The sequence below is a fragment of the Urocitellus parryii genome, chromosome 5 (assembly GCF_045843805.1).
Source record: "Urocitellus parryii isolate mUroPar1 chromosome 5, mUroPar1.hap1, whole genome shotgun sequence".
Taxonomy (NCBI): domain Eukaryota; kingdom Metazoa; phylum Chordata; class Mammalia; order Rodentia; family Sciuridae; genus Urocitellus; species Urocitellus parryii.
Window position 1 is genome coordinate 53,329,249 of NC_135535.1, and position 25,349 is coordinate 53,354,597.

The 25,349-nt window shown below is 42.9% G+C and overlaps 1 protein-coding gene across 1 annotated transcript in view; it reads left to right on the forward strand.

Moving 5' to 3' along the window:
- The window catches only part of Ppm1h (protein phosphatase, Mg2+/Mn2+ dependent 1H), a 256,218-nt gene that overhangs the window by 193,837 nt on the left and 37,032 nt on the right, over positions 1–25,349 (forward strand). Inside the window, exons 7-8 of the mRNA XM_026392985.2 lie at positions 18,978–19,041; positions 22,620–22,727. Of these exons, the coding sequence (XP_026248770.1) occupies positions 18,978–19,041; positions 22,620–22,727 (172 nt within the window). The remainder of the gene's footprint in view (positions 1–18,977; positions 19,042–22,619; positions 22,728–25,349) is intronic.

The following is a 25,349-nucleotide window of genomic DNA, read 5'->3' on the forward strand; positions in this document are numbered from 1 at the left end:
AACACAAATGTATAAGAACTGGAAAGGGTAGTAACAACATGCCAGGCATATTTTGAGAGCCAATATATTATTTGTCAAATGTCCCTCTCCTTTGTTGTGCTCAGATCATGTGGAAGGTTTCAGAAGGCTCATGAAAGGGTGGTAGATAACACATTTACTTTTTTTAAAAATTGTTTTTAGTTGTGGATGGACACAATACTTTTATTTTATTTATTTATTTTTATGTGGTTCTGAGGATCAAACCCAGTGACTCACATGTGGTAGACAAGCACTCTGCCACTGAGCTGCAATCCCAGCCCCAACACGTTCACTTTTGTTCTTTACCTTGTTTCTTGGCAAAGGCGGGAATACTTGTCAAATTCTAGGTTCATGTTCCACTAAGATTGGATCAACCTTAAATATCCTCCCACAGAAGTCAGAGGCTGGACATCATGCTTAGAACCTAATGGATAGGAACAGGGTGTCATCCTGTGGAATCATCTGTTTTAACCATTATGCACTCAGTCAACCAAGTGATGTGTTGTTGCACTTGAGATAAAGAGAAAAATAGCCCCTGCCTTCATGGTGCTTATAGAATGGTGTCAAGTCAGGCCTAAAAATGGGTAATTATAAACCCGTGCAAAACTGATAGCCAGATGTACCCACAGTGAACTTTTATCATCTGGGGTGATTTTTTTAAAACATTGCAGCTCCACCCACTTGCTGAATCAGAACCCTAGAATCTGCATTTTTTTAACATTTATTTTTTAGTTGTAATTGGACACAACACCTTTATTTCACTTGTTTATTTTTGTATGTGGTGCTGAGGATTGAACCCAGGGTCTCGCACGTGCGAGGCGAGTGCTCTACCGCTGAGCCACAACTCCAGCCCAAAATCTGCATTTTTAAAAGCACCCCAGTGATTCTTTTAGATCCTTAAGTTTTGACCTTGGGCAGCCCTTGACATGCTCGCCATGTATACAAGCAACAGTATGTGAAAGTGGCTGATTGAAGAGCCCTGGGCAGTCTGGTCTCCATAAGAGGCTCGTGACTCCTAAGGGTACTAACGGTCCTTGCCCCTGGTCATTCAGTCTCTGTTGCTTGAGAGCCTCTTTGTCCACTGGCAGTGAGCCCAGGGTGGCGTTCAGAATGGGCCAGTAGACTGGACTAGCAGTGGATTCGTAGTAACATAAAACCCTCAGGTGCAACAATGCATCAAGTTCAAGTTAAGCCTCTTTCCTCATTGATGCTTTTTCCCATAATCTGAATAGGCCAGGCCCCAGTCATATAAATATATCAGGTAGAGCAGGAGCCTCCCAAGGCATTTAACTTGCTGATTTCTCATTCCTGTTAATCCTCAGTAAATGATACCCACCCATCCTTTTTTCCCATGTAGCCTAATCCTCTGAATTGCCTTGGATCACCCTTTGGAAAGCTGACACAAAGATTTGGAATATCAACTTTATTGCACTTGAATAATTTGAAAGCCAAACCTCATATTAAATCTAATTCTGCAGTAACCTTGTACATCTATCACATTTGTTAAGAGAAGAAAATCTATACGTTTAAACTTCTGTGTGACCTACCACTGTAAAAATCTGAAAGGATGGACTTTTAAAAATTTTTTATAATTTAACCTGAGAAGGGGAACTAGTAATTAAACATGCTTTGGCAATTTTGCCATTTGGTGGTATTTATAGAGACCCATAGCCCTTCAAGAATGGGCAGAGAAAAAAGTATAATATGCTTGGGGCAGACTGGAAAGTGAGCTTGACCTCTATTTTCTCCTAATTATATGGCCTTTCTATGCCTGCATCTTCTTATTTGCCTAATGAGGATAGTCCATATGTATACCTTACAAGACTGTTATAAGAGTTATATGTTTAAAAGAATATAATTGCTTAGTTGGGTGTAGTGGCACATGCCTGTAATACTAGTGACTTGGAAAGCTGAGGCAAGAGGATTGCAAATTTGAAGCCAGCCTCAGCAGTTTAACAAGGCCCTAAGCAACTTAGTAAGAGTCTATCTAAAAATTTAAAATAAAACATGTTGGAGATGTAGGCTCAGTGGTAAAGCATGCCCCTGAGCTCAATGCCCAGTACCAAAAAAAAGGAAGAAGAAGAGTATAATTGCTCAGGACAGTGCCTAGAACAAAGTGAGTATAGCATGTATGTTACATATATTAGAATCTGGTAAATATTAGGGGTGGATGATAACAGTTGACCAATTGCTGCCTCCTCATTTCCCGACCATCCCCATATCCTCTGAAACAGTAGGATCACCACCTTGATGCAGGAGCCCAGTACTATGTTCCTCTCATTAGTAAAGATTGGCAGCTGTCACCCAGGAGTTAACAGCTTCTCCCTGGAGGGCTCTAGTGACTTAGAATTAGCAACAGATTCCCAAAGAATTTGGAAATTCACAGTACAAGCATCTCTTTTGCCTGAACATTTCAGGAATGGAGAAGGGGTGTTTTGTGTGTTAAAGTAAATGTTGATGGTGTGTAGGCTTGTGCCAAATCCCCATGGTCCTTTGAGATAAAACAGAAGGCCAGACATGGTGGTACTTGCCTCAAATCCCAACAGCTTGGGAGGCTGAGGCAGGAAGATCACAAGTTAAAAGCCAGCTTCAGCAACTGAGCAAGGCCCTAAGCAGCTTAGCAAGACCTGTCTAAAAATGTAAAAGAAAACAAGGGGGGAGGCTGGAGATGTGGCTAAGTGGTTAAGCACCCTGGGTTCAGTCCCCTGTACCCAAAAAAAAAAAGAAGGAGGAGGAGGAAAAGGAGGAGGAGGAGGAGGAGGAGGAGGAGGAGGAGGAGGAGGAGGGGAAGGAGAATGGAAAGAAAAAGATACAAAGAAGACTTCAAAAAGTACTGATGCTTACTTTAAGATACTTATGTTCTGCTCTGTCTGTTGGTACCAGTTGAAGGGCACTTGGATGGAAAGTTTTGAAAGATGTGCCATGGGGTAGAGATCCAGGTGTGACTTTCAGGTATACTGCTCCATGGTACACGTATCCATATGGCCAGGATGGGACAAGCTCCATAAGTGAGGGCTGCAAGGGCCGGCACAGGGGAACTTCCTCAGCAGGAGGAACCTCTCTATAACATCTTTTTACACTTTTCTCCCTACCATTTGTGAGTATAGTGGGGTCAATTTTGGTCATCTCCTGATTTGTATATTGACTTGGTCTCATACAATATAAAAGGCCAATGTCTACCAAATTCATGTTTGTTTCAGAATGAATGGTCCCTGAGAAAGCTGAAATCACTCCATATTTGTGGGCTCATAAAGTAAGGGTCTCTGATTCAGAGCCGTGGGGAGATCTAAATGTTATTGATTAGAATGTGAAGCTCTCTGAGCCAAGTGCTAATGCATACCAAGAGGATAGTGAATCAGAAATCATTTCCAAATCTGGAATTTCCCTAAGAGTCATTCAGAATGTTTTATGTTGAAATATCATTGGTTCTGTTTTGCATGAACACAATGCTGTTTTTCAAATGACTGATTCAAAGTGTTTTCTTCCTTGAAAATACTTTTTTTGCTAATAAATCTGGGCCTGCAAGTTAAGAGATAACCTTTTCTTTATTTAACTTCTCATTTGTAACACCTGTGCCAGTGCCTGGCACCTAATAGGTCGTTGGCAAATACAAGGAATGAATCCAGTAGAACTCATTCCTTTTATCTGATCAAACCCTAAGCTCCTGATTTGGAAGCTTCTAAGGAAGGTTCCGTTCCTGTGTCCAAAATTTCATTGTGGGTAGGGACCCATTAGTGGATTGTGCAATTAAATTTAGTATATAGAGGTAAGCATTTTAAATTAAATCACATAGGAGGGAAAGAAAATAACCAGTATATATCACATAGTAAGGGTAAATAGGATTGTTTAAGATGTGTTTGTATGTGCACTGCATTATCAAGTTGAGCTGATCCTAAAGTGTGAAACCTCTGCTCCTGACCCAGTCAACTCCCCGAACAACATAAAATGAAAGCCAGCTCTACAGCCTCCTGCTATCAACCACAGGCCTGGTCGGGGGGAAAGAGTAGTTAGGCCAAAAGAGAGGAATGGATACCACCTGCAGAACTCCAGGCAAGGTTAGCTTGGGCATACTGATGGGGACAAGATGGGAGGCAGGCATTGTCCCAGGGACTGTGGGTCAGACCTACTAACCAGGAGTTCCTTGAGCACTGGACTTAAGCCTCATTATGGAAAGTTCTCCTGAAGGGAAGGTCAGTAAACTCCCCCCTTCATGTGGTTAAGGGGATAGGTTGTTTTCTTCCATCATAACCAGGTATGCTTGAACTAGACTGTTGCCAACACTCTTCAGTTTATCACCAATATGAATCATCCGCTGACAATTCAAACATACTGTTTGTGCCTGGATCCATCTGTTGTGCTGTGTTAGCAGAAGTGGATCAACTTGTTCATAGTTTAGGGCCTACAGACTTCATCTAATTTAGAAGACACTCTAAGAACCAAAGGATGAAAACCAGATAGCATTTGTTTGGAGAGCCCACCAGGGAACTTTCCCAGGAATCATGTAATTGTGATACCTATTGCAAAATTGCTCCCAGCACTTAAATCCAGGAACCCAGTGAGTCAAAAAAGACCCCTTCCCCCTTTGAACTTAGATTTGCAGATAACTAAAGCCTACAGTGCAGTGGCGAGCCTGTGGCACAGAAGTTGGGCCAAATGCAGAATATTGGAAAGGAGACTTTAAACCCCCAAACTGCCTGCTGGATATGGGAGATTTCTCCACCCCTTCAGGCTCCCCCAGGATTCATCCTCACTGCACAATTCCCTCATAATCTAGAGGGAGCATTGTTGGGTTAGTCTGAAGTAATCTCAAGGAGATTGCCCTCATTAAGCTGGCCTCAGATTCATAGTCTCTGACAGTTTAGCTCACTCTTTCCACCATACAAAGTTTCCATCCACAAGCAGATGCAAGAAATATCTGAGAACATTCTAATTGTGAATCTTTGAAGTCAGGTGGAAAAGGACTCTTAGAAGACAACATTTTAAAAATAATAGTAAAGCCAGGCACGGTGGTACATGCCTGTAGTCCTAGTCCTGAGACAGGAATAGGGCAAGTTCTAAGCCAGCCTCAGCAACAGTGAGGTGCTAAGCAACTCAGTAAGACCCTATCTCTAAATAAAACACAAAATCGGGCTGAGGATGTGGCTCCGTGGTTGAGGGTCCCTGAGTTCAATCCCCAGTACCCAAAAAATAAAAAGTAAAAAAATTTAAAAATGTTTTAAAAATTATAGTAAGAGCTACTCAAATACTAAAGTCATCTTGTGTGCCCTTAAAGGAAATATATTTTCTCATTCTTCCTCCCTCCCTCTCCCTTTCTCCCTTGCTTCCTCTCTTTCCCTCTCCCTCCCACCCCCTTCCCCCTCTCTTTCCCTCCTTCCTCCCTCCCTCTCTCTGGCAGTGAGGGGGAGAGTTGGCTGCCTGCAGGGCCACCTCAAGGAGCAGGAAGCAGCCTCCATTTCCTGAGCTCTGTGGTTAGGCTTTGGGCTTGATTCCTTTGGAAATACAGATGGCTGGCAGAAAAAAAGGAAGCACGAGATGGCTGCCAGTTTTATATTGCTTTTTCCAGGAAGGTCTGAGGAGGGCGGGTGTGGGGGGAGGTGAGACGGGGAGAGCCTTTGCAGATTCCAGAATGGCTTAATTGGGGTCATGCCAAGCTCTTAAAAGCCACCAGTGGCTTTGGGCTCCAGGCATGTGTCTGTTCCTGACCAGCCAGGCCTGGGTGGTGTTTCCTCCAGGCCTCTTAGGATTCGAGCTGCTGTGGAGATTTTTGTTATGGGAAGGCAGGAGAGGAGACCCGGACCAGGATGCTCTGCCCATCATCCTGCATGCAGGCCTGCTCAGCCCCTATGAAAAGGGCCTCTACCAGGCTTGGACTTGGGTTTCTGCTATGAGGAAAACAAGACCAGTGCCTGTGGCTTTCTCCTCCCTCCTCAAGGTGCTCTGAGCTTCTGGCCAATACGGGGAAATTCTCCTTTTGAGAGTATTTCAGGCTAACCCAACAATGCTCCCTCTAGATTATTGGCTAATAGCCTCCTTCTGAGTTGCCAAGGCTTTACATTAGAGCAGAATGAGGGACTCTTCCCGATAGCTTTGCATGTGGTCTCTCCCTCGTGCTCTGATCTCATTAGCAACAACGGCAGAAAAGGCATAACATAGAGTGGCTTGGTTGCTTAGCAAGAAGCAGTTTTTCTGTGAGCATGTGCTTTCTGCCTCTAGTAGCCAATTGTCTGAGTTCCACACCTACACTGAAGAAAGAATGAAGGTCCTGTGACCTTAACAGACACAGCACATGGTTAGATGGCACCTTAGCCAGTGCAGAAGATTTTCCCAGAAAAGTATGTGTTTAATCTACTCAAGTATCCTGTGAAGAGGCAAATTTAGGGAGGTTTCCAGGCTTTCCCAAATTCACACAGCTAATTCACGTGAGGATTGCAATGTGACTTCAGAACCCCTGACTCCGAGCCTGGTGTCTTTCACATACCACAGCCGGCTCTGCCAGGAGGGAAGAGGGAATCCAGGAAGAAAGAGCCCCAGGGGAGCAGAGGCATCCAAGGCGCTGTCCAGAGGTTAGTGGAAGAATGTGACTCACTGGTGCATGTCACTGGAGCCACACGAGGGGATTGTCCAGATTATGCAGTCCCCGAAGGGAGAGAGTCTTCTTATTCCCCTCAGAAGGGATCATATTCTTTTAAAATGGCTTTGAAGTCCTGCTAAGGAAATTAAGACTTGGGGAGACAAGTGGTTTTTCAGTCCCTCTTTCTGGTGGAAGGTCATGACTTAGGAGAGAAGGGAGATCGTGGGAAGTGATCTCTGTGAATGGTGCCAAAGCGTGAACTCTGGAAGAATCCGGCAAGGACTAGGAAAAACTACTTTATTCAGCATCTTTCTTTTCTTTTCTTTTTGAGATGGTGTTTCACCATGATGTCCAGGTTGGCCTTAAACTCCTGGCTCAAGTGATCCTCCTGCCTCAGCCTTAACCATCCTCCCACTATCCTCCACAGGCCTATGACTGGGACCACAGGCATGCACCACCACCCCCCAGCCTAGGAAAAACTTTCCCAAGTGGAAGAGTTGGCTTTAAACTGAGATAATTCAGTAGAAAATTGTCTCACCATATACTCAGTAAAACAGCTGTGATTTAAAAGTCTGCCATTCTGAGATGGTATTTAGGAATTATCTGGAGACACTAATAGGCAAGAGGGTCATAAATGGTATTTTTATAACTTTATAAGTATCTATTAGTACATAGAGGTCATAAACAAGAAACCAAAAGTTTTAATATGAAGAGGTAAACAAAAGTAGTGTCACTGATAGAACTCAGTTCTGATTTTCAGTCAAAGAAAAACTTGCTCAAGGCAAGGTGAGTGGAGATGCTGGACCATCGTATATCTTCAGTATGAAAAAGGGCTGCCTTTATTCATTGCTTCAGACACTTAGCTAGAGTCTACTTTATATCCACAACATGCCTGCACAGTTGTGAAGAGGAGGATGGAGCAGTACCTGAGAGTCCCAGACCTCATGAACCTAATGTGTAAGAGGGGGAGGCAGAACATAAACAAGGAAAGAAACTAATACGTAAGGTAATTTCCCATGTGCAGTGTGAGTGCTATGAAAAGCCAAAGTAGGGCAGATGGGAACAGGGAGCATGGTACTGTTAGGTGAGTAGTCAAGCACTAGTGAGGCCCAAGAGCCAGCTGGGAAGGATCTGGGGAAGAGTGTCCCAGGCAAGGGAATGACAAGACTCCATTTTATTAAAGAAACAGCCACAAACAGTGTTGCAGATGTGCGGCAGAGGGATAGGAAGACATCGGATTATGCAAAGTTCTCATGGTAGGACTATACATATATGATGCTGGGAAGCCAGTGGAAAATGCAAAGCAAAGAGTGAAGATTGTAGATTCAAAGAGGGAGAAATGGTTGTGGGAGATTTGCTAGCAGACCTCCTAAGCAGGCTAAAAATATAAGCAAAGTTTTTTTCTGATGAAAGTTACAAAACTGATCCAGAGACAACATATGTTCATGGCTGGAGAGTCCTCTCATTGCTGCTCATCAGACAGGTGAAAGGACATCCACGTGTCACACGGGAACCTCTTCATGTCACATGTTGAGAAAGTGTCCAAGTCTTCAAAGAGCAGCACAGAGCTGGCCAAGCCAGAGACAAGAAAGGGATGTATCTGTAACTGAGTCTCAGCGGAAGCAAGGCATCCCTCAGAGTTAGCAGCAAAAGAAAACAAGGAGGCTCTTTGTTTTTGTTCTGTAAATGTGTATAGAACAAGAAAATATGTAAGGACAGAATAAAGGCTCCACCCAGGGAAGGTGGTATTCATTAATTTGCTCGTTCAGTTCAGTATTTATTGGGTACCCATTATATGGTAGGTACTCTTCCAACATATAACATTTCTCTCTCTCTCTCTCTTTTTTTTTTTTTTTTTTTTTTTTTTTAGTTTGGTAATGGGGACTGAACCTACCAGTTCTTAAGCACTGAGCCACATCCCCAGACCTTCCCCCCCCCTTTTTAATTCTATCAAGTTTTTAAGAAGAAATCAATTCCAATCAATCATGACCACTTCCAACAATAAAAGAGGGAATACTATCAATTCTTTCTATAAGGCTAGATTTACCAAACAACAGCAGCACAGGAAAGTAAATTACAAACAGTCTTCCTTTATGGATACTGACTGAGATATTAAAAAACATTAACAAACAGAGATAAGAAAGTTAAAAAAAAAAAAAGGTTGTCATGACCAAGAGGGATCTCTTACACCAGCCCTTTTTTATATTTTATTTAGAGATAGGTCTTGCTAAGTTGCTTAGAATCTTGTCAAGTTGCTAAGGCTGGTCTTGAACTTGCAATTCTCCTGCCTCAGCTTCCCAAGCTGCTGAGATTATAGGCATAGTACTACTGCACCTGGCCCCACAATATAACATTTCTGATTCTGGATTTGTTTTAAAGATAAAAGCAACAACATTTGGCATAATATTAATGGTTGGTACCAGGAACGCCTGTTTCCCAAAATAAAAATCTCTGGGCTCACAGAATTCAAGAGGCATGGGGGAGCAGTCAAGAAAAGAAACATAGTGGGGCTGGGGTTGTGGCTCAGTGGTAGAGTGCTTGCCTAGCCCATGTGAGGCACTGGGTTGGATCCTCAGCACAGCATAAAAATAAATACAATAAAGTTATTATGTACATCTATAACTTAAAAAATATTTTAAAAATAAACATAGTAAAAAAGTAAAATAATTTTTCCATGGTAGTAGATACTCTGGAGAAAAATCAAGTGAGGAGTGAGCTCAAAAATTTGGGGGAGGGGAGCAATTGTAAAGAAGGCCATTTGATTACATGACTTTATAGTATGATGGGAATCCACTGGAGGATTGGAGTACAGTAATGACATGATCTGACATTTTAAAATAATTACCCTGGTTGCTCTGAGAACAGAGGTAAGGGACAAATACGAACAGTTTTCAGCTATCACCCTAGTGATATTGTCCTGGCACCATTGCCTTTTGCCTAGATTATTGCACAAAGGCCCCGTGAGCCAATTACAGTCATGCCGGAAGAGATGATGGTGCTGGGACTTTGGGGCCATGAAGGGTTGGAAATTTCTGATTCTGGATTTGTTTTGAAAATAGAGGTTATAGTAATTGGCATAGTGTTAATAGGCCAACTACTCAATTTTCATTGTATTTCTGGCAAATCAAGATGGTGAGGCATTCTAGGCTGCTAGGTTTTTGTTTGTTTGTTTGTTTGTTTGTTTGTTTGTTTTAAACTATCAGAAAGATTGGTCACAAGTAGAGTTGGGATTAGGAGGAAGCACAGCTAGAAGGTAGGTAGAAGAGCAGGTCCAGGGGAGGGAACTGGCCTGAGAACCACAACAGGGAAGCAAGAAAGGGGAAATGGTTCAGAATTTGAATTCAGAGATGAGGGGTGTTTTTGGTATTGTCTCTGTGACCAGGGTGCTGATGGGGAAAGTGGGCTAGGAGTTATAAAGCCAGGACTCCAGAAATAACATCAAAATCTGTAAAACTACTGAGAATAACATCAAGGGAGAGGAGAAGCAATCTAAACCAAGGCAAGTCATCGGGGAAGGCAGGAGAAGTTCCTGGAAGTCTGGAGTATCAGGTGAGACTGAGAGGGCCTGATTTGTGGCCACTGAGGGAGCCTCAGTCTAGAAGGATATGCTTTGGAGAAAGCATATCTTGCCTTGGAAGTAAGAGGAATTTGAAGGAACATTGGAGGTGGTAGAATCAGAAGAGCCACCTTGGGTTCACTAATAGGTCAAGCTCAATTCATAATCTTTCCTTTTGGGTAGGTTTCTGGGATGCTTGATCACGGAAATAGTGTGCATTGCATTTGGAATGTAGAAAATCCGATTATTTCTTCTCTTAGCCTTTTGTACAACACAGTGAAACACATAGCTCTGATTAGGTTGCTTCCTAGAGAGCATGAGAGCTAGCTCTGAAGAGTTAAAAACACTTGAAAAACACTGGATCGGTATTTTTTTAAGCCGAAGTACACCCACTCTAATCATTCATTTTTCCTTGTTCACTCTCTGCTGAGTCTACCTTCTGTGTCTTTCCACCACCCAAAATTCTGCTAAGCACTTTATCATCTATTGTTTGTATTAAAAAAGGAAATTGATAGACCTTTTTTTTTCCTAAGACAGAATTATAATGCTGAGTATGATTGTTCAAATTTCACATGCTTTCCTCCCTACACCTCCAAGAACTTATACACCCCTTGTCTGGTTAGCTTAGCCCTAAAGGAGGTCTCTAATGGCTTGGTTCCACTAAACATTCTTTTCAGTGATCTGGCTAATGATGGCAGAGTTGTTTATCAAATTTAATATGATGTGGCAAGGAGAGCTGCCATTTTGGATGGAAGGATCTAATTCAGAAAGCTCTCAGTGGACTAGAAGAAAGGACTGAAATTAGCAAGATAAAATTAATAAGGGCCCTGGAGACCTCCATTCAGGGTAAACCATCATTGTATAACATCAACATAAACTAGAGGAGACTGTGAGCCAAAAACATCTCTTCAGGACATTTTTTTCTTATGGACTTGGGTATATTTTGTTTGTATGTGTCTTGTTGGTTGGTTGGTTGGTTGGTTGGTTGGTTTTCACTCATAGTCTTAATCTAAGACTGTAAATCACACATACACAGACACATGTGCATGCACATAATGCGGATAACAGCTTCATTAATATTTTGGAAAGAGCGAAGTCCAAATCAAAATAAAAAGTAATAATTTCATCCTTAATTAGACTCACCTTAAGTGTTTTCAGTTCTGAGTTCAATTCTTGGAAGTTGCAGACAAACTGTAAAGCCCCCAGAGGACCCCTACCACAATACTTGGGTGCTCAATTAATAAGTATTTGTTGAATGAATGGCAACTTGAGCAGTGAGGGATGGTCCCTTGGGTCCTATAAAAAATAGGTGAGGGAATTAGGGAAGGGACAAGCTCTTCCAGATATTTGCAGAACTCTCAAGCAGTAGAGATACTGAATTTAATTCATGTTCTTCCATAATACATACCAAATGTATCAATGGCTTTGGGTCAGTTTAAGGAAGAATTTACCAATTCTGTTCTTCACTTGAATGAGCTCACATTAAGTACTGCAAAGCTCGTGGGACAACAACTGTCTACAACAGTTCTTCCAACAAAGGCCAGGATAAGCTATGTTGTGGAAGGGGTTCCTCCACTCAGTGCGGGTGATTTGGTGGCCTGTCCGCCATATTCATTGGGGAGCTTCTCCTTCCAATATGTCCAGATTGATTGTGGCTTCTTTTTTCAACTTTGTATAATCAACATGGCAAGAGAAACTATTACTTAAAGAAAAAAAAAATAGTTGAAACTTCTGAGGAAAATGCCTCTGAATTAGGGAAAGCCAAGAATTTAGGAGCCCCTTTTAAGACTCGCATTTATTTTTTCATCTTATCCTTTGGTCAATTGACTTCATAAATATTCATAAAGGAATTGACCCAAAATAATAAAGAGTATTCTAAAAAATCTTTCCTGAGCCTTTTGGTTTTGCTATCTTGTAACAAGTAATTATTTGAATATAAATCTCTGGTCAGTTATATTATTATAAAACTAGTAAGTGATCTAGTTTTCAGAGGTTTGGGTTTTTTTTTTTTTAATTTAATCAGGATTTCAGATATCTTAGGAACTGGCAGGAAGGCATTGGTTCTGTGACCAGACATTGTCTGTTCATCTCAGATTCGGAGTGCTTCCATGTGTTGAAGCTCTAAAGCTGCAAACCTCTCTTCTGCCCTCTCTCTTCCCCCAGATGAGAAGGATGGAAGCCGAGAGCGAGCTGGAAGCATAAACTCAGGCCTACAAGTGGGCTGTACTGTATGTAGAACAGCAGACAGGACTTCCGAGAGGACAGGAGCTAGGAGGGGACCTTCACCTCTGCCCCAGATCTGTTGAGGGAGACCTGTTCTCAGTGGGAAAAAGCTCAGTTGCACCTTGTGGCCACAGGGGAGATGGCCTGGAAAGCCGTCACAAAGTTTGGGAACATGGGCTGGCACTTCTGCCGACCTCCCTTCCCCTTCCTTGTGAACTCTGGAGCGCAGCAGCCACTGGTTTTATCTACATGTGTTCACCTTTGTTCGTTTGCCACTCACAGAAAATTCTCCTCCCTCCTTTGCCAAAAGTCCCCCTTTGGTCCCCCTTTGTTCTTCAAATGTTAGCTGGCCACCCACGGAGAGGTGGACAGTAGTGTTCTCATTTTTAGACGCTTTGGCTAGAATGAGACATTCCCAAAGCTGAGCCCTGATGGCACGTTTCTGAGGCATTATTTTAGCTTTTTTTTTTTTTTTTTTTTTTTTTTTTTGCTGCTGTGACCAAAAGAACTGACAAGAACAATGTTAGAAGAGGAAAAGTTTATTTGAAGGCTCACATCTTCAAATGTCTCAGTCCTTAGATGGCCAGCACCATTCTTTGGGCTCTGAGGTGAGGCAGAACATCATGGCAAAGGAAAACAGCTGGGAGCATAGCACCAGGAAGCAAAGAGAGGGAGAGAGTCTGCCCTCACCACATTCAAAATATATACCCCAAAGGCACGCCCCCAGTAGCCCACATCCTCCAGCCACACCCTTCCTGGCTGCAAGTTCCCACCCGGTTAATCCCTATCAGGGGATTAATTCGCTGATTGAGTTAAGGCTCTCATAACCCAGTTATTTTACCTCTAAACTTTCTTGCATTTTTTCATACATGAGCTTTGGGGGGGGAACACCTAATATCTAAACTGTAACATTCTGTCCTTGGCCCCCAAAACTTCTGCTCGTCTCATAAGGCAAGATTCATTTAGACCATTTCCAAGAGTCCCCATAGTTTCAACATTTTAGTATTGCCCAAAAGTCAAAGTCCAAAGTCTCTCCAAAGTCTCAAAGCAAACTCTCAGTGTGAGCCCCTATAAAAATTAAATGCAAGTTACCTATATCCAATATATAAAGGCACAAAATAACCATTTCCATGTGAAAAAAAAATAGGGGCATAGAAAGAAGGGATGGAACTAAAGCAAGATCAAAATCCAGCTAGGCAAACAAACGTCCAGCATCTGGAGCACATGACATCCTGATGTTCTCCCTAAAGGGCTTGTGTAGCTCCATCACTGTGGCCTTGCTGGTTGCGGCCCACATGGCCTCTCTCTTGACTTGTCTCTGCTCCATTCCTGCATTGTGGAGGTTTCCACTGCAGCTTCAGCTTCCTCCTCACATTTCCATGTTTCACCCTTTCAGGGGCAGCCCACAGGCACCCTGACCCTGCTGAACTTTTTACCTGGGCTCCCAGGCCTTCCTTTGAAATCTCAATGGAAGCCTCCATGACCACTGAACTCCAGCATCCTTTAGTTCCACAGAACCAGCCCCATGTTGACACCAACGTCTGCCACCATCTCGAGCAGTAGTCAAGTCTCCTAAAACCCTGGCTGGCAGCAGCCTCTGAATGGCTGAGCATGATGTAGCAACTCCCTAGCCACCACCGCCATCCCCACCCCCCAACTCCCCCCCAACCCTCTCCACCCGGATGCAAGCAGGTGTTCCACTGATCTCTGCTCAAGGGAATTTTTACTTTTTTTAGTTGTCAATGGACATTTATTTATTTATTTATATGTGGTGCTGAGGATGGAACCCAGTGCCTTACACGTTCCAGACAAGCGCACTACCCCACTACTGCTGAGCCACAGCCTCAGCCCCTGGAATTTTTACTTTTATGCCCTTAAGCCTGAGATGGATGCAGTCTGACCAATTCCTGAGATGCCCTCAAGCAATCTTTCTTATTGTCTTTGGCATTTCTTTAGTGACTGTAAAGTCTTTAAAAACCACACATTCCTTAGCCCCAGTTTTACTCACAGTTTTCTAGCCAAACTGCAAGTTTTTCAAATCGTTCTGCTTTGCTTTCTGTTCCTGCTTATCACAGTAAATTTGGCTAAAAGCCACTAGCAATAACCATGCCACTGCCTGAATACTCTGCTGCCTAGGAATTTCTTCTGCCAGGTTAAGAAGTTCATTGCCTTTAAATTCAGTCTCACAGAAAGTCTCAGGACACAGGCAAAATGTGGGCAACTTAATAGCCATAATATAACACAAATGGCCTCTTGTCCAATTTCCAACAGAATGCTTCTTCTCCTCTGAAACCTCGTGACCCCAGTCTTTGCTGTCCACAGTCTTATTGACATTCTGGTCTTCTGAACTCCCACCAGGATTTCCCATTAAGGTCCATTTACAGCATACTAAATGTTTTCCAGCTTGCATTGCCAAACTTTTCAAAATTTCTCCCACAAATTCCAAAAAGCTCCAAAAGCTTCTGAACCACATGATCAGATTAGTCACAGCAACAACCCCACTTCTCAGTACCAATTTCTGTAATAGTCAGCTTTTTTTTTTTTTTTTTTTTTTTTTTTTTTGCTGCTGTGACCAAAAGAACTGACAAGAACAATCTTAGAGGAAAAGTTTGTTTGGGGGCTCACAGTTTCAGAGGACTCAATCCATAGATGGCTGACTCCATTGTTTGGGACCACAAACAAGGTGAGGCAGAACATCATGGTGGAAGGGTGTGGCAGAGGAAAACAGCTGGGAATGTGGCACCAGGAAGCAGAGAAAGTGTCCACTCCCCCAAAGGCACTCCCCCAATGACCCTCCTCCCCTAGCCAAACCCTACCCACCTTCAGTCAGTACACAGCTAATCCCTATCAGGGGATTAATGCACTGATTAGGTTAACTCTCATAACCCAGTCATTTCACCTAAACTTTCTCACATATGTGAGCTTTTCAGGGACACTTAATATCTAAACCATAACAGGTATATTTTCTGGGAAAGCCTGAGTCTGGCTTTGTGGCCACTAACTTGGTATGTGATCTTGATCTCGCTGAGACTCAGTTTCCTCATCTGTAAAATTAGACATTGCAGGGTCTCAGATTTTGGACACTCTAAATAAGCACCAAGCCCAGTGCCTGGCATGTAGAAAGTGCTCAGTAAATCATAGTAGTTATTATTGTTAGTTAGTCTTAATTATACAAAGTCTAATTAAGTTGCCCATTTTAACTCTCGAGGATTTTTTTTTTTTAGTTGTTGATAGACCTTTATTTTATTTATTTATATGTGGTGCTGAGAATCAAACCCAGTGCCTCACACATGCCAGGGAAGTGCACTACCACTGAGCCTCAGCCCCAGCCCTGAACTCTCAAGGGTTTTGTGTTGCTCTTTTTGGTGCTGGGAAATGAACTCAGGGCCTTGTACCTGGTAAACACATGCTCTACCACTACACCCTAGCCCCAGGTATTTTATATTTTTCACTCAAGAACTCTTTACTGTAGATGGGAGTCCACTTACATTTATATGATGAACTCTGCTTGGGACCCAGAAAGACTTAGACAAGACAGTGTGTTTTACTTTGTCTCTTTATTCACAATTTTTATCCTTGTCCTTTTTTGCCAGGGGAGAAGGGAGGGTACCTGATTGAAAACCTACACAGACAGACACAGAATAAATCTTCCTTTTCCAAGGTTATCATTTCTATTTTTAATTTTTTGTTGTTCCCAAAGATTAAAAAAAACAAAAAGACAGAAGCTAAAATATGATATTAAAATTTTCAGTTGCCTTGGTCCCAAGAGTGACAACTGCAAGATGAGTGTTTGTCTTTCAGAGCTATGGTAATGTGGACTTCGTGCTCCTGAAAGTCTCTGCCCTGGGAGAATTTGATTACCTGGGCTTGTGGTGGGATCAGAGATCAGTTTTCTTACTGCCTTTTCAAGTCAGTTCAGAGTGCTCTGAGCCAGTCTCTTGTGAGCTGTAAGCAATATCCTGTCTTTGATTCTAGAGCTGCTGCCTCCTGCCTCCTGTCTAACTCCACACTCTGGGGCCTGGATCTCAAATTCAGGCCTCCTCTGCTTATAGAGCCCACCGTACCCTTTTCTGTCTGCATCTGTCTTCTCTCTGTTCACACCTCCCTCTCTACAAGTCCTGCTCCTGCCGTTTCAGGGCCTATTCTAGTGTCAACTCTCCCCCCTCCTTGGAGCCACACAATCTGTCCCCTTAAAAGTCAAGATGATGAGGGGTATGTTGCTTAACTCAACTTGAATGTTAGCTCAATGGATCTTGATCTACAACAGGGATCTTAACCTTGGCTGCACATTGGAATTGCCTGGGAAGCTTTAAAAACTCCTGATACCTGAACCCCACCAGAGATTCTGCTTTCATTGTCTGATGTGAGGTCTAGTCACTGGACATTTTAAAGCCCTTCCAGGTGATTCAGTGTACAGCCAAGGTTGGGATCCACAGGTCTACAACCCAGCCAATTCTAAAACTGGAGCTGGACTCTAACAGTAGCTTTATTTGTTCCCCAAGTGACTTGTGTGCCACAGTGTTTAAAATAGTTCATGTGAATATATAAAACATCAAAGTGGTGCTTTTCCCCTTTGTGCTAGTTGGGTAGGTTTGGGGGAAGGAAACAGTAGAGCTCCTTTTTTGAAAATTAAATTCCTAGATTACCTCTTGGCTGCCTTGACAGGAATAGCAGCAACCACGTGCCTTTATTGAGCTCTCATTACTTCCTCGGCTCAGCATATGCATTATACCAGTGTAGTCCTCATAACAACCCGTGAGTGAGTCCTAATTTTGGCTTTATTTGATTAACAAAGACCCTGAGGTCCAGAGAGCACTGAACTGAACTTGAGCCCAGATACATTAGCTGCCAAAACCTCTCTAATTCTGTATCCCTGGGGAAGAATGGTGTATCCAAATAGCTTCCTGGACAATAAGGATGAACTTGCTTAACTTTGGGGTTTCACATTTTTATTAAGAGGTAACCTCTTTATTTTTAAAATTTATTTATTTATTTGTTATTCCAATTTGTTATATATGACAGCAGAATACATTACAATTCATATTACACATACAGAGCACAATTTTTCATATCTCTGCTTGTATACAAAGTGTATTCACACCATTCGTGTCTTCATACACGTACTTAGGGTAATGATGTCCATCTCATTCCACCATCTTTTCTACTCCCATTCTTCTCCCTTCCCCTCCCACCCCTTTACCATATCTAGAATTCATCTAATCCTCCTATGTTCCCCCTCCCAAACCCACTATGAATCAGCATCCTTATATCAGAGAAAACATTTGGCATTTGGTTTTTTGGGATAGGCTAACTTCACTTAGCATTATATTCTCCAACTCCATCTATTGACCTGCAAATACCATGATTTTAATCTCTTTTGTTGCTGAATAATATTCCATCATGTATATGTACCACAGTTTCTTTATCCATTCATCTACTGAAGGGCATCTAAGTTGGTTCTACAGTTTAGCTATTGTGAATTGGGGGTTGCACATTATTTAAATTGAGTTTCATTCTTTTGTTTATTAAGAGCTTCCATAAATCTGATGTCGTATTCACTCCCAAGTTGTCTGAGTGTAGCTGGGACTGGGAGGCTATTTAATAAATTGGATTTCTCCATGCACTCAGGAGGCTCTTTTAGAAAAGCATCTACTTGAAATACCTAACCTGTCCTTTCTTTTAGTCTTCTTTAAAAACTTTTTTGGCCTTGTTTGATTAATGAAGATCCTGTGGTCCAGAGAACACATCATTTTCAGGAGGTTCATAAGCAGCAATAACCCCATTTTGCAGAAGGGGAAACTGTTGTGCCAAAATATTAGTAACAACTGCTGCTAATTGGCTTTTAATAAGTACAGGCTCTGTGCCAAGCTCTTTATTATTATCCATATTTTACAGATGAGGAAACCAAAAATGAAAAAAGGTGAATGTACTGGCTCAGGGTGATATAGCCAATAATCAGGCACGAGATTTATTTGCTTATTTGTTTTTAACTTGCTAACCAGCAAAATTGCAAGACCTGGATTTCATATACAAGTGGGACATTTGAACAACATGTCTGAAACAGACTCTTGAAATGTAAACTGGATTTTTTTTATTGGGTGCCTAATGGCCATTTAGAAGTTATTGTGAAACAAAAAACTTTCTGCCAACCTTGTATATCATCCTGAGATTAAACAGGTTCTAAATACTCCTTTTGCAGTCATCTCAATGCCAGGCTGCTTTGGTGTGACAAGCCCCTGCAGGTGAGAACTGGTTCCTAGAGCATATCACACTCCATCCACCTCAGCTCTGGTGTTTCACGGTTGCAGATTCATGATGAAGATCCACTGTCTGCTCCTGGGTCTCCCCCAATCACAAAGACACTAAGGAGAAAAGCCCAGCTCCCCTTCTCACCATGATGAATATGCCAACTTATTCTTTCCATCTTAAGCATAAGACACACATGCGAAATTCTGTAAGGAGAACAACTCCGTGGAATAAAAAGGAAAGAGTCAGTGTGGAAAACAGATGGGGTCTCAGGGAAGATGAAGGGCCCGGCAACCTATGTCAAGGCAGAGGGTCATTAACTGAGTGCAACCCTTTTCTACAGTGTTGTTTATCCCCCTACAGGGCATACAAAACCATTGAAGATGATGACTTGAAGTTTCCCCTCATATATGGAGAAGGCAAGAAGGTAAGTGCCTGTGCTTCTCAGGATTGAGAGAAGCCTGTGTCCCCTTGTTGCTCTGCATGGCCTGTGGCAGCAGCTCGTCATTTTATAGCTTTCCCAGCTTGTAAGAATGCCACATCCATCATCCTTCAGGCCACCTGTCTTGAAGGTCCAAGAAGTGGCAGGATTATAGAAAAGGAGGTGGGTGGTAAATTCCAGGGATGAAAGTCAATTTTGTGAAAATAACGTCCCCCTTCCCAGTCCATTTGAGTAACTTTTTACAGTGTTGAAACATGACTACTTTCACATACATCATTTCATTTTATATCTGACAGCAGACTAGGAGGCACATCCATTTGCTAGAGGAGACAGCTGGGACTGTGAGGTTAAAACAGCTCAGGCAGAGCTGCACAGCCAGCCAAGGGCAGCTCCAGAAGTGAGCCATGGCTGTCTGTCCCCTTCTACCAGTTTCTTGCTCCACCATGGAAGCTGAGGCTCCACCTCAAAGCCTGACTATAATTAAGCTATAGCATCCCATCAACCAGAGCCCAACTGAGGTGGCGAACACTATCATTAGCTGGGCCCCAGTCAGAAGCCAGAGCTGAGTAGCACAGGGTTGAACCAAAAGAAGGACTGGAGATCTTCAGATGCTCTGTGAGCAGATATTGGAGGAGACTGAAGTCATGGAGGAAAGATGAGAAAGCTTTGAAGCCCAATTAGAATAAACGCCTTCTAAATCTTTGCTTTCTTCCTCTCAACACTAATACATTTCAGCTCAGTACTAAGTGTTCGAAATAGAAGTGAAATGTGGTCACATGAAGAAGAATCTTCAACTGAAATTTTTTGCAGCATTTGATAATGTTATCAAGAAAAGTGACTGACGAGAAAACCAAAGCACGCCTTCCTGCGCAGAACATTTGTGGGCTTTTTTGTTTGTTTGTTTGTGTGTGTGTCTGTGTGTGTGTGTGTCTGTGTGTGTGTGTGAAAGAGAGACAGCACACAGAAAAGTTTTCATTGGTGTAGCCCCTCCCTGATCCTAATGGAAGGAGGCATTTCATGAATGAAAGCAAAACATGAATATCTGACCCAGGTGGGGATCATTTTAAATGTGGCCTTCATTGACCATGTCTGGCTTAGAATCATGACAGGGCCCAGCTCTGTTCCTGCAAGAGTATGTGTTCTTCAGTACAATAGGTGCCATCAATGTGCCTCATGGTTCAGGTCAGTGACCTGCACTTGCTTCTGCAGCTCTTTGTGGGGCTGAGATTCCCAGCATTACCCTGCTTTCTCCAGTGAGTTCCAGTAAGACCGCATTCTGTTACCTTTATAGCCCTAGTGCCTGCCCAGCCTGGCCCCGACACATGGAAGACCTTCAATAAATGCCTAAGTATGAAGTTAAGTTGTGCAGTTCTGTTCAGTAAACTCTCAGTGCAGCAGAAAAATGGACTGATGTGTTCTTAGAAGGTTATCAGCAAGGAGATTTAAAGGGTCAAGAATTTCTTCCAGTTCAGGTCATGAAAACATCCTGTTTCTCAAGCATTTCAGTTAGTTAAGGCTTGACAGTCCTATGATGAGCAGCTGGCAAGTTGTGTCATTGTACCTGTCGGCCTGTTTAAAAGCTGATGTGGGCTGGGGGGTGTAGCTCAGTGGTAGGAGTGCTTGCAGAGAACATGCTCCATCCAGGCACTAAGATTGATCCCCAGCACTGCAAAGACAAACTTAAATAAATACAACTTAAGTAAATAAATGCAAGCCACTGTGTCTCCTCTTGACTTTTATTGGTGGCCTCTCCGTGACCCAAAGTAGTGCACCATCCCTGTCTGAGGCCTCCATGATTTCATGCAGTTCCCTCTAGAACATTCATGGGTTTTTTTCTCTCAATGCCTACTCCTACACAGGAGGCTCTGAGTGCTTTCACAGCTGTTACTTTTTATTTCCAGAAACACTATTAGGATTTGTGTGGGTAGCACCTGTATGCTTTGTAAACAAGTTCAGGAACTTGCAGGAACATAAGATTTCTTTGAACTAAAACACAGGCATGTGCTTTTTCCAGCCAGAGAAGCTGCCCTGGCAGGGAGAGATGCAAGGGCCACAGGGGACTCTGAATCTTCACAGTTCACATTGAACACCTCTTAGCTGGAAGGAAGTCTGTCCAGACTCCCAGCAGAGCAGAGGTTTCTGCAGCCTGACTGACCAGAGGTCCCCAAGCTTCACATGTCATGTTTGCATTTTGACTCTGGCCCTTAACCTTTCTACTCAGATACTTTCTGGTTTGAGACCAGCTCCAAAATGCACAGCCCTTTTGGAAAGCGAGGATGAAGGTGAAGACAAAGTATTGTATCAGACAATGGATTGTATTGATTCTTAGCCATTATTTACTTCATCGTACCCCTGTGAGGGTTCTTACTACCCAAGGACTAGAGGGAGGTTTCAAGCTCAGGTCTTTGTACCACGACATTACATGGAATATAGTATTGATCACCTAAGGGTTCGGCCACTGGGCTCCATTTCACCCAGTTCATTCTGACTTGCATTCCCTCTCCCTCTGAGTCTGCCTGTCTCGATGCTATCCAACCTTCAGCACGAAGCTTAGTGCTACCTCCTCCAGGGGACTTCTCAGCAGAATTTTTATCTCCTGTAAACTCACATAGTCTTCATTGTCCACATGTCCTTCAGTACTGGACCATATTTCCTATGTTATTAGTTAGACATTACCTCAACATGTTCCTTACCAAGCTCCTTTATAGAAGGATGAGGCCTTAGAAAATTGTGTCCCCTATCATTTAGTGGGTGCTCAGTAAATGTTTGGGTACATCACATCTATGGCATCTCAGGAGATAGTTAAGCTGACTGTATAGATATTAGAATACTAGTGTTGCTTCCTTAAAACATTTTTTTAAAACCCAGCAATTTGAAGAAAGCTTGAGTTCTCAGCCCAGAGGTCTCTGGGTAGCTACTGCACTAGTGAAATTTTATTCCTGTCCACCCAGAGGGAATTTGGAACACTGAAAGGATAGATCATAGAGTTGCTAAGAATTTACTTTTTCTAGTCATAAAGCCTAACAGTGAGCTTTGGGAGGACAGGAGGGTCCTCTGATGTTTTTGTTTGTTTGTTTGTTTGTTTGTTTGTTTTGCTAATACCTATCACACAGCTAGGGACAAACCTGGGGCTCAGCAAATACTTGTAGTGTGGATGTGTTACGGAAGGATGGATGGATGGATGGATGGATGGATGGATGGATGGATGCTGTTGGGTTTGGTATGAACTGATTTCAGTAACTGCAGACATTACACATGGATTGGAGTTAGTTTATTGAGCACTCTTCTCTCCAGTCTCTACAAAAGAAAGCTGCAAAGAGACAACAGCAACTCAATAAGGTTAGGATAATTGGTAGAAAAACTATTCCTCAAATACAGAAGTGATTTTGTGGCACTATTCCTTGGTAACAACTACCCATATAAGTTAACAGCAAGGGACATGGAAAGATGGGCAGGAGTAATTGGACAATTTTTTTCATCATTCTTAGCCCATAGCCGCTGGTGTGTGATAAGATGTTTTCATGTTGTATTTATTTCTGATGATCCTCTGTTTATACTCCTAGGCCCGGGTAATGGCAACTATTGGAGTGACCAGGGGACTTGGGGACCATGACCTGAAGGTGCATGACTCCAACATCTACATAAAACCATTCCTGTCTTCAGCTCCAGAGGTACCATTTGAGGTTTTTATTTGTATTTTGAACTATAAAATATTTTTTCATTTTTCCTTTCCTGACTCACCCCCCATGTCCAGACAGCAGCCAGCTCACATTGCGTGTGTTTCTCAGTGTCTCGCGTCACTCCATTCTCACTTTGACTACCCTGGTTCATTCCCTCATCACCTCCTGCCCAGAGAGCTGCACAGTCTCCCTCTCTGCCTCCTTCAGTCCATCCCACAGATTGCAATCAGGGGAATTTTCCCAGAGAACTCCTCTGACTCCTAATTGCTCAGAAACCTTCAATGTACCCCATTGGCTTGGAGAATCAAGCCAGACTCGTTCAGTTGGCGTGCAAGCCTTGTTGTAATTTTGGTCTAACTTTCTAATCTGATCTTTGTTCCCCTGCATCAGCCAAGTGAATTTGTTTCCTGTAAATAACCTTTAATTTTCCAACATTTGTTTAAAACGACTCCGTTTGCCATGACTGTCCTTCCTCCTGACCTCCAAATATACAGTTGTTTTTCTTTGTGGTTGAGCTCAGGTACTTCTCCTATGGGGGCTTTTCTGATTTTCCCCTACCTCAACCAGATGTAATGTCTTTGCCTACTCCTGACACACAGTGAGCTTTGCCCTGTGATGGCATTTTCACTTACTGCCTTACATCACAATTATTCAGGTATGCCATATCCTCTCGTTAGATTTTAATTACCTGGAGAACTTGCATCATTCAAACGCTGTTTAAAGAAGCTAAATCCAAAAACATATTAAACATACATGTGGTTTTTTAAAACTCAAGTTTCCTACAGGACTGGAAACCTTAACAGTTCAATGTTCACTTGCAGAATACATCAGTTAGAAAAGATTTTGCTTCCATGTTATAGAAAAATCTCTTAGTAATTTAGACATTGATCTTTTTTTTTACATAATAAGAAGGCTGGAATTTGATAGCTCCTAGTGCAGGTTCTGATTCTCAGCTGTGCCAGAGCTGGTATCCCTATAGTTTTCTGGTTTTTCTTTCATGGTTGCAGGGTGGTGGCAGCAACCCCAAGTATAACATTCTCATGAAAGACAGGAAGGAGAGGCAGCATCAATCCAGCACATTGACTTGCATCTCATTGGCCAGAACTGTGTCACATGACTTCTCCTAGGTTGTAAAAGGCAGGGGAGGGGGGTACTTTACCAGTTTCTGTAGTAGAGGAGAAAGGAGAAGGAGTGAGTTAGAAGGCCTTATAGTGAAATTGAGTAGTAAACCCAGGCCTCACACTGGAAATGCCAGAATGTTTAGATATACTCCACCTGTATGTTTTTTCTCAAGAATAGGTGCTGGGTTTTTGGTTTCATGGTTTGGTTGGTTGGTTTTTGATTGGCAGTTGAACATAGGACCTTGCAAGCTCTAACACTGACCTATGCCCCCAGCTTCTGATGCTGGCTTTGGGGAGGGAGGTTTGTTTTGTTTTTATATTTGGTTTTTAGATAGGGTCTTGCTATATTGCCCAGGTTGGCCTCAAACTCAGGATTGTTCTGTCTCAGCTGCCCAAGTAGATGAGATTAGAAGCACAAGTCACCAGGCCCCTGCTCTGTAGGTGCTCTTTTAATGAAGGCTCTTTTGACTGGAGGAAGCAAAAACCCACTCAAGCTAACACCAAAAGAAAAGGAGATACTTACTTAAATTATATTGGAAGAGACGCTCACAGTGTCTCCCAAAGGCATCTTTGAACATCCAGACTTTATGGAATCAGAGCGGCCCTGGAGAGTTACCATACCAGGAATCTGTCAGCCTTTGTGAGAGAGTTCTGCCATTAATGTGGCCAGCCACATTCCATATATCTCTGCTACCAATCAACCTATCTTCTCAGTCTCCCCAGTCCAGATTTCTAGAGCAGAGCCTACTTGGCCCAAATTACCTTTTATACAAGTCCACAGTTGTCTTCCCAGACCCTTCAGAGCATATGTCCACATCTATGGACACAAACAGCCATCTTGGCCCTAATGCCAGGTTTCTGTTCTGGCGACTGAAAGGCTCAGGGGTCACTCCAGTTAAACTGGGCTAATTGGGCTGCATGAAATAACCACACAAGACACACAAATACCTTTTTCTTTGGGGTCGCTGTGATGGCTCCTCTGACTTTAAGGGTCCGCAGAAAGAGAGAGACCGAGAGCACGTGCTGACCCCTTTTATTGAGGAGAAGCTATTCAAATGAGGCAAGGGGTCAGGTTTCAGGGCTGAGTCTATCTTCATGATGTCCACTGTCAGCAGGTTGACTGACACCTGGGTAGGCCACACCCAAGGGCACAGTAAGAGGAGGGGACACACACAAGGCACTTCCATGGAAGATTCTATCCTAAACAGGGCAAGGGGTAACATTACAAAGGAACAGGTGGAGCTGTAGGGGCTATAGCAAGACACACCCATGCACAGGACATGACCCTCGAACCCAAGAAGGGTGGAGAAAGCTCTGTCACATTTCTGTGGCTGAGCGCCTCAGCACCCAGCCGGGGATTGTGACTCAATCAGGTGTAAGGTTGGTCTCCCACAGCCTAACCCTTTGGCAGGGCTGTGAGCAGAATAGTTCCTTTAGAGTCCTTTAGAGCTTAAACTGGCATCTAAAACTCTTCTAGATACAGGGCCTAATA